Below are 9,707 nucleotides of genomic sequence, written 5' to 3'. Positions count from 1 at the left end.
CAGTTACTATGTGAACCTAAAGAATTCTAGGCTCCCTTTTAATTAGGGCATTGCACCAGGAATAACAGTTGAGAATTAAGGGGTTCGCTGCAGGGAGGGCGCTGATGACTCAGGCTTTGTTTTCACAGTTGGAGGTTAAGCAGACCCACTATCCCAGGGAATTACAGCTCCTTCCTGCCAAACGTGGCTGGCTTTGTAATTATGTGCAACATCACTCTCTTGGCAATAGGCCCTGCATAGATTTTACTCACTGTTTTGTTCCCTCCTTTCCTTGTACTGCCGTCAGGGAGGGTGATGGCAATTGTTTGTCATTGGCTGTTAGCATAGAGCAAAGCATTAGTCTCAAATCTGTCTGCCTTGAAATCCAAGTAGCTAAACTGCAGGAGGCAAGTGTTTTCTTCCTGCTAGGCAGGAAGCTAATAGTTTCCCCACCAATTGTACAGGAAGGCAGGCTGTGTGGTTTTCACTATTTATTTCACTTACGGTATTAACACTCCCCACAAGCAAGGATTTAGCTTGCTCAGTGCAGCCTTGGTCCATTTCAGTCTATAATTCCATATTTTCAGTCAAACTCCTGCAAAGTTTAGCTCATTTGTGTATAAATACAGCCCACCCAAAAAAGTCATTCCATTCAGCACAATAAGCAGCCTGTAGTTTTCCACAGCAGTCATTTCACTAAGTGAGTTGCTTTTGGGTAAACTCATTCCTGTTCCTTCTGGCTGACTTCATCCATGGGTAAAATTCCCATTCTTAGCAGAACATCACCACCACCTCCCCTGTTCTCCCAGCAGCAGCACTTTCCAGGTCTCCAGAGTACCACACCTCTACTAACTCTAGCCTTTTGCTGTCTCTTCTTCATTTCCTGTCAAAAGAATGACAGATGTCTAATCCTCTGAGATCAAGCTCCCAGCCTATGGAGTGGTACTTCTTGATAAGTATTCTCTTCTGCCTTTACTCACTGAAGTCAACTTCTTCCTTAATTCAGGCAAGCGAAGACCTCCACAGTTTTCCCTCCAGGGCAGGAGACCAAAGCTCCAGCTGAGTTTGTAGCTGCTGTGCTCAAGGCTTTTTGTGCCTGTAAATTCACTTCTGCACATCAGTGAAGATGTTACTTGAAAGCAACTGTCTCTTTGGCAGCTTGGAAGCTGAAGGAAAAACAGAGAATGGCAGGTCTAATTCCTTATTCAGCTTCAGAAGAGCAATGAGCACCAGCAGGGTCCCATTATCCCCCAAAACATCCACCGGAAAGACTTTCTGTGGAGCAGGCTCTGATGGCAGCTAACTGTTTGTCCACCACGATAGGAGGCCCAGGCCAGGCTCGCTGATTGATCCCTGTTCAGAGAGAGAAGACGAGAGCATGCAGTTGTAAACTGCATAGAGAATAGCGGAAAATGCCTAAAAATACAACATCTCTCCCTTTTGAGTTATGGAACACAGCTGCCACTGGTTAAGAGCCACCTTTCTCATGCATTGTACTCAGGTGGGTTTTATGCCAGAACACTGCAAGGAAAGACTGTTCAGCTGCCACATAAACCTTGATGTATTGCTCCCAGCTCTGTACTCTTCATGCATACGCAGTTTGCTTTAAATCAGCCTCCCAGGGGAAACCACCAACAACCACGAAGTGTTCCAGTGAAAACACTCAGAAAACAAAGCAACCACAAGAACAACCTAATTTCTCCCCTTTTCCACTCCTTGCATTTTGTGACTGCTTCACGGTCAGCTTAAAGCAATCAGTTCTTTGGAAAAGGGGTGCTATTTTAGACACTGAATAAACCACAAGACTCACAAGGCTGTAAGAATTAATGCACATAGTTACCACAAGAGTGTAGGGTGCCTCTTTCTTCTGGACTTCTTCTGCAGCATTTGAAGTGGAAGCCTCTGCAGAGCTTGGACCGGTCGGTGATGTATCAACAAATGTCTCATCCACAACTCGGAAGCGGATCTCTTCCCCAATATCCATGTAAAGGTCATGGGCCCCTTCTTCTGTCTCATATTCCCACACCCACACCTGCTCTGCTTCATCACTGGCCAAGGATTAAGGAGGGAAACAGTATTCTGCTTGACAGATCACTTTCTGACAGTTCTGAGAATAGACTGAACTCAAAGCCTTTTCACAGTTATTTCCCAAACTGCCATGTGCTGTCCCAGGTCATCATCTGAGCAGCCCAGGACCCCCATCTTTCTGATTTTCCTGCATCAAGCTGTATGCTGCTGGTCTACACATCCCCCCAAAAAACCCAGAAACAGAAAAATGCCCCAGAGAAGCAAAACTCCTCAGACCCAAGACAACCTCGCCTACCACACGAAAGTACATCAGACGCACATGCATGCAGACATTGCATGATGTGGCAAAACCTGCACTCTGTCTTCAGCCGCAGCCAAGACTGGAGGCAGGGATTACAGCTGGGCAGGGGACACTGCCATTCATTTCTATCAGCGGGCACAACGATCCTGCAAAACCTAATGAGCGTGAGGGCCTGTCTAGCTGTGATAACAGTCTGTGGGACTTGCCCGACAGAAGGGCTTAGCTTCTGCTGCTGAGCACCTTTATTGTTGCAGTAGTGAATGCTTGTTGGGCCAGCACTGCACAATCTTTTGAAATGAAGTAGTAAAGTTATCAAAGGTGATCAAAGGATACAACTTAGCTGGCTGCTGCAGGGATTCTGGTGGGATGACAATATCATCAAAGAATCCAATAGAAACTGCAGAGAAAAGAATTTGGTTACGACTGAAACAATTCTTTGCAAATGATGTTCCACAGCGATTCCTAAAATGCATTTCTAGGCTCATTCTCCTTCCTCTCTCAGGAAGGACACTGAGATTATGCAGGAATTATTCTTTGAGCCACAACGCTCAATTTCAGTTGGCAGCAAAGCAACCAGCCAGCTGAAAGTACATAGAGCAACAGAGGACACAGTCTTCATGCCTGCTGGGAAAGGAAAAGGTTGTTTGGAGCAGGAATGGAAATGAAAGCGTTCCAAGAAATGAGTCAGATGCTATAGAAGTCTGTGACAAAAAAGAGCTTAGAAATCACAGATGTAGTATGTTAAATAAAGACCAATATAAAGTTAGAACAGCCCCTACATCCCCCTTGAGGTTTCATGATGTTACATTTTATCAGGGAATGGGCCATGCCCAAATTCAGCAACAAAGCAGCCAAGGTAACCTTATTGTCCTAATTTAACAACTGAGCAACAGAGCTCCCTTGAATGGAAGACTCCTAAAGGACAGGAAAGCAACTCATCAATTCCATGACTCTGGCAGCACTTTGTGCTCACAAAGACATTTCCCTGACATGTTTTCAGGTATAGGAAACGAACATAAATTTGCACAGCACTATTGGAAAAATACATTAGACCAACACAAGCCAATAGTTCCACTTTGAAAAAAAAAAATTCTGTTAACTGAAGCAAGGAAAGGAATCCAGTCTACACTCCAGACAGGCTTGCCTGTTATTCTTGGGCAAAAGGAAAAGGGAGTGCGGACAAAACCATCAAGATCAGGGGAAGCTGCCAGGCTCAAACTACCAACCATCCTCAGATCAGAGCAGCAGTAGAGGCCTGTAATGGCCATTAACCAGCCCACAGAGAGCATTACGCCAGCTGAATCAGTGTCTCAACAGATCCAAGAACTCTGCAGCTCACGTGTCCCTAATATCAGAAGTTGCGGTTTACCGTGGACGCCATCCTGGCTGCAGCTTTTAATCTGTCCAATCAGAATTTCATCCAGGAAGGGATGGAAGACCACATAGCGGAAATGCACTTAAAAGAAAACAGATCATTAATGTTATGTTCATGTTAGTAAACTACAGTCCTCCCACAGGGTGGCAGCCATTAAAACAAAATCCCACATCCTGTATTGCCCTCAAAAACACCAAGCTTCTTTTACAACTTCTTGATAGGCACTGATTAGATAGAAAAACGAGAATAAGAGTTCTGATTCCTAACTGGTTTGTATAAATTCTGGCAGCAGCTGATCAGCAGTGTCCTGTTCCCAGCTCCTCAGTTTTGCAAGAAGTTCACAGAAAGAAAGTGTAAGATGATAAACATGGAGCATAGCCTCTGATTAAGTTATGATGGAAGCACAACGCTTCACAGTCAAGAGTATCAGCTGAAATTATACCTTCTCATAATACTCCTGCCTTTTGTCTTTGTCTGCAAAGCTGTATTTTCATTACATGAAATATTTTAAATCAAGTATTATCAGATTAAACAAGGTTCTCTAACATAACTGTATTTTTTCTCCAAGCTAGATAAAATGTTTCTAACTAAGCACATGGCATTTACTATTACAAAAATGCTACACTAAGACAATCTCAGGCAAACTATGCTTCTGAGAAATTTAACATCATTTTAGCTGTACCTCCTCAGTGCTCCTCTTTTAAACTAGGTAGTGCATTAAAGAAAGAGTTATTACCAGACACAGTGGGATTTATCAAAGTGCTATCCCAGATTCTGAAAGCAAACTTTTTTTCCGAGCTCAGAGAGAAAAGTTCCCTTCTTTCAGTTCAAGGAGTAATTCTAAGTTGAGAAGCTGAATGGAGATTAAAGCAAGTAAGAAAGCCTGGCATCCTCCTTCAGTATTAGAAAAGCTTTTATTTGCAGGAAATTAGTTTGATTCATTTTTTTCGGAGTTGAAATTTAGACAAGGGGAGGTACATATAGTCAGTGCAGCTCCCTTCTAGCAGGAGATATTTCATGTGCTCAACCTATGTTTCCACACTGTAAACTGAAACTAGAAAAATGCCTCTCTTACCAGTTTAAACTCTCATTTTAACTTAAAAGAAACTCCTTTATGCACTTCCAGTTTTTACTCAGACTTGCCAAGAGTCAAAGTAAAGAAATTAGTAATTTCTTATTAAAAAAATCACTAGAAACGTATGATGAACCAGATCTGTCTAAGTTTCAACAAAAGTGTCACAAAACTTCCAGCTAGTATAAGAACATTAAACGCTGTGCAAATGCTAAATGTAGAAACAGGTTTCTAGCTAGGGAAAATAGGCTTCAAAAAGAAAAAATATCAGAGACATGCAGACATTATTATTATTATTACAACTTATTTTCTGTGTCAGACTTTCAATAATTTTCAACTAAATTAACCCTTTCCTTACCCCACACCTATGGCTCTAATTGTAGAACAGAGATGGGCTGCTGGAAAAGGCAAGGACTGGCTATTTAAAGCTGTATTTGTACCCAAAACTGCAAAGAAAATAAGAGACTTTCACCATGTTCCTCTTGTCCTCCTAATAGGAACAGAGTTAAGGCTGTGAACTTAAAGTTGTTGCTTTCCCTAAGAACTGAACTCAGCTTACATTTCCAAGTCATTAATTAACCTTCTGCAACACAATATAATTGAGGAAAAGCTCTTACCTTTGGTATGTGATGCACCATCGCCAGGAAATATGTATGAATCTTCCAGCTTTGTGATATCATACAGACAGATGCAGAGCCCAACATTGTATACGACCTGATAAAAGAAAAAAAATTTAAGAGCAGTAAATCAAGCAACCCACCAGGTCAAAATCAAGCAAACCATGGAATTCATACATTATGCACACCTTTTCAAAAGGCAGCAACAAAGGGGGGGCAAGATGGAATGGAGGCTGTTTTGGAACACTGCCTTCAACACCACCAGCAGCACAGAACCCCAACCCAAGTGTTGTGGGAGCACATTTTCACTGGCACTGGAAAGAACATTGCTACAAAGAGAAACCCTTGGGGAAATTGTCAGCAGTGAGAGAACTTGAGCCGCCAAGACAGTAAGCAGCTCCTCATCATTCACCAGCCCCACAGCTTGTCCAAATGCTAAACATGCTTTTTGCTAGAGTTATGCTTTCAGAAGGCTCTTCTCTAGGCTTGCCCTTGTCTTATATTATATTTGCTTTGGGGAGACACAAGGCAAATTCTTGGTTTCTCTGCTACTTCTGAGACAGTTTCACTGCCTACAAAATTTGAGGCATCTACCAGTCAGCAGTGGATGAATGAAGACTTGTGCTTTTCATAACCTGCCAGTATAATCTGCTACTCACAACCCTTCAGGTTGCTCTTTTGAGCTCCTTTCATGTTGACAGCTGCATTTTGAGTTTTGCACCGGCCTCGTGTAGAAAGCCATATGCTAATCACAGTCCCAGGGGTGCACAGGGAAACTCTGACCTCCAGGTCCACCAGAAAACACTTTTTATATCCTGCACCAAAGGCCAGCTTCCTACTGCCACCATGTATTTCAACTATTAAGCAAAGACCAAATCAGCTATTAACAGGTTCACTTCTCTTCCAGCATTACTGTTCTACATGTGTTTATATAGTATTTTTTTCTTGAAATTCTCCATTGGATGGATTAGTTTGTATTTGTTTTTCAGGCTGCATTTTGGATTGCTCCTTTTAACACAAACCAGCAGCTGCTCTCACTTCTCTTCCATGCTTCTCTGCTCCATTTGGTGTCTCAGTATCTTCCCACTACAACATCAGCCATTACAAAAATGTCCCCTTTGGGATGATACGTGGCTGTCTCTTTGTCGCAGGGTTGGCCTTCACATCTACACCCACGCACCTCAGTAGGCACAAATAAAAGAAAGAAACGCTCGGGGATGTTGTGATGCTTGCATCAACCTATACGTGACCCACGCTTTACCTTATTGGCCAATTTCTTGTTAAGCTCTTCAGCAATGGACTCGTTCAGTTTCCTTTCAAACTGCCAGGGAGGAATTCTTACAGTGTCAGTCATCTCCACCAGGACAAACATGGTGGCGGGGGGCGAGGAGAGCCTCGGGAATTGGAGCACTGCGACCGGGCCTGGGAAGGCACGCCGAGGTGTGGCGCGGAGCCCGGCGGGGCAGTGTCGCGGCTGTCCCAAAGGAAAAGCGGCCGGGGCCGGGAGCGCCCCCTCACCCTCCTGCCGCACGCGGAGCCCAGCCGCGCCGCGCGCCCCGGCTCGCGCCGCTTCCGGCGCCGCCGCAGCCAATCGCGCTCGGCTGGCGGGTCGCGCGCCCTGATTGACACGGGGCGGGGCGGGGCGGCAGTCGCCGCCATTTTGTCCCTCCTCAGGCGGGGCGGGGCCGGGCTGGGTTGGCCTTGGCGCCCGCTGTCACTGAGCCGGGAAGCGTCCGGGGACCCTCTCGGGGGGCTGGTTTTGGTCATATAAATGTGGAAAGGGGTCAGCACCCGCGCGTCCCCAGGGACGCAGTATCCGCAGGGATGCTGTGTAATTCCGTCCTCCACCTGCGTACCCGGCAGGTGGGTCCCCAGGTGCTTTCTCCCATGCCACAGCTAGAGCAATTCTCAACTGCGATTATTCTCATTTAATTTATCATTTTCGTAAACTTCAAGCCAGATAGGGCAGCAAAGATCACAGAAGCACGGAACAGGTCAGTTAGGAAGGGACCACAATGGCGCATCTGGTCCAACCTCCCTGCTCAAGCAGGGTTGATAAATAACATAGAGAATAGAAATTTTCAGATAGTCTTCTATGTGTCCTATGTAGATAAAGAATGCCTGCTTTTCTAGTGCTTCAGATTGTGTTAGAAAGTTTATTTTCCAGCCGTTTTGGTTTCATGGTCATCCCAGAGCATGTGGCACAGGAATTGCATCCAGAGGGTTCTTGCATTTCCTCTCCACTGAGGAAGACTCCACACCCTCTCTGGACAATCTGTTCCAGTGTGGTCATTGCACAGTTAAAAAGTTCTTCTTCACATTCAGGTGGAACTTCCTGTTCATCAGTTACTGCCCCACTGCCTGTTGTCCCATTCTTTGGCAGCACCAAGAAGAGCCTGGCTCCAACCTCTTGACACCCTTCATGTATGGATACACATTGATGAAGTCCCCTCTCACTCTTCTCAAGCCTGAACAGACCCAGGTCCCTCAGCCCTCCCTCCTAAGAGAAGAGCTCTAGTCCCCCGATTATCCCCGTTGCCTCTGCTGGACCTGCTGCAGGAGCTCCATGTCCCTCTTGTGCTCAGAAGCCCAAAGATGAAAGTCTCTGCCTCTCTGATAGCCATTTCTTCAGCTGTTTGCCCATATCTCCAGCAGGTGGATTTATAATCCTTTTTGCACCTAGAAGTTCCTCACAGCTGTGTCTGCCCAATGCTTAGGTCAAGGTTCTTTTCAGGGACAAACTGCCACCATACAGAGCTGGAATAATTTGTGAGTGTTAATTGCCAAAAAGAAACCGACCCCCATCATGTAATTTTTGAGGCCTCGGTGTGTTCTGCAGTGAGGGAATCAGTGCGAGGGAGAAGCAGCATGAGAGATGCAGAAAACAAGGGGGTGTGCTAACATCTGAGGTTTGTCAGGGAAAATGAAAGGAAGTTGTTTGAAGTGTGTTTAAAAAAAGATCTGCCAGGAAAACCAAACATCCCTGGCTGACAGTGAAAACTGCACTGTCAGCATCATGGCTTTGATGCGAAGGCTAAGTGTGTCATCCCCCAGGCTCCCCCCAGCAGCGCATGGTGGGACAGTAACGAGCAGTTTAGGTAAGAAATCATTAGATGTTGAGCTGTCTGAGAAAGAGGGGGGGAAACAAAGTTGGAAATACCCTGGTTAGGCCTCATTAAGAAGATACCTGTCTTGGACAAGGAGGTGTTGATGTGTTCTCATTTACTGTTTCATCAGGGTCTATTGGGTTGTGAGGTTGTTTATTTTTTTAAAATAAATATGGCTGGTCTGCCCATGTTTGGCATGTGTGTATTAAATAGGGGGCCAGAAACAAGATTCCCCTGTCACCTGGGAAGAGCAGCATTTTTCTTGGAGAAGCATCTACTATCTCAGCAAGGAGCTCTGCTGCCAGCACAGCAGACACTACTGTATCAGAACACTTCAACCCAAATCCCCAGAGTTTCTTGCTCTTCTTGTCCTACTTCAGGGAGTCTTACAAAGGCTCCTTTCTCTCGCACTCCAGTCACGGCTGCGCTAATCTCAGCACAGCACAATTTTACTGGCATGCATGCTGCATCCCTTGCTGTTCTGTCCTGGCCTCATGCAGGTCTGGCAATGCAAGGCTTGACCTTTATCTACTGCAGCTTTTGCAGGTGTCTGTAGCTACTTTTTCAGAAGAGCAAATTGTTCTCAAGCCTGTCCTGATGGCAGGGGAAGAAACAGCTTTGGTATCACACAAGGAAAGAGAACTTAGGCACTGTTGGTTTTGGCAAGGTGGTCACTCTTGATGCTTGTATATAAGAACTGTAGGGTTAAGTGGGACATGCGTTTAGGGAATAGTAGACTGAAATACCTGGGAGAACATGGGAGATGGAGAGAAGTGGATTTGGACAGAGTCATATCATGCTTCTTTTTCTAGCCCATTCTTGAGCTAACATTTTCCATGCTTCCAATAACCATGCCTCATTGGGGGCTTTTGGGTGCCCAATATGAAGCAGGCACATCTCCCTTCAGCCACCCAAAAAACAGCGGTGTGAGCAGCAGGTCTGCAAGACCTCGCTTCATCCTGTCTTGGGCCTAGGACCCAAGTGAAGTGGGTCCTCTATGAGTGAGGTCTTTTGTGTGCTGTAAAGTGCAGGCACCACACAAGATGTGCGGAATCTCTCTCTCCTGTATCAGCTCTGTGATTGCCAACAAAGATTGAATGCTGTGGGCTGCTCCTCAGTAAGGACAATAAGATTCCTCTCCTCTGTGCAGCTGTATATTTTGGTGAAACTTGCAGGTACTTTGGTTTCGGGCTGGGGAAACTGAATTGAAATGTGTGAAGAGAAAGCT

General features: G+C 45.3%; 1 protein-coding gene across 1 annotated transcript; it reads right to left on the bottom strand.

Annotated features, from left to right (window-relative positions):
* Nucleotides 1–455: 455 nt before the first annotated feature.
* POLR3H (RNA polymerase III subunit H) lies at nucleotides 456–6,940 on the bottom strand. Its single transcript, XM_014882686.2, has 6 exons — nucleotides 6,634–6,940; nucleotides 5,373–5,469; nucleotides 3,678–3,764; nucleotides 2,642–2,705; nucleotides 1,820–2,027; nucleotides 456–1,332 (listed from the first exon to the last, which is right to left on the bottom strand). Exons 1-6 carry the CDS (start codon nucleotides 6,742–6,744, stop codon nucleotides 1,279–1,281), a joined length of 621 nt encoding a protein of 206 aa, XP_014738172.1. The 5' UTR covers nucleotides 6,745–6,940; the 3' UTR covers nucleotides 456–1,278.
* Nucleotides 6,941–9,707: the final 2,767 nt, after the last annotated feature.

The sequence above is a fragment of the Sturnus vulgaris genome, chromosome 5, assembly GCF_052056855.1.
Source record: "Sturnus vulgaris isolate bStuVul1 chromosome 5, bStuVul1.hap1, whole genome shotgun sequence".
Lineage (NCBI taxonomy): Eukaryota > Metazoa > Chordata > Aves > Passeriformes > Sturnidae > Sturnus > Sturnus vulgaris.
The sequence above is the reverse complement of the archived record's forward strand: the minus strand, read 5'-3'. Positions and strand labels throughout refer to the sequence as shown.

Coding starts and splice junctions, on each gene's coding strand:
- POLR3H (XM_014882686.2), bottom strand. CDS start 6,744: ATGTTTGTCCTGGTGGAGATGACTGACACTGTAAGAATTCCTCCCTGG. Junction 2,706..3,677: donor CAGCCAGGATGGCGTCCACG/GTAAACCGCAAC, acceptor TTTTCTCTGCAG/TTTCTATTGGATTCTTTGAT. Junction 1,333..1,819: donor AGGCACCCTACACTCTTGTG/GTAACTATGTGC, acceptor CTCTCTGAACAG/GGATCAATCAGCGAGCCTGG.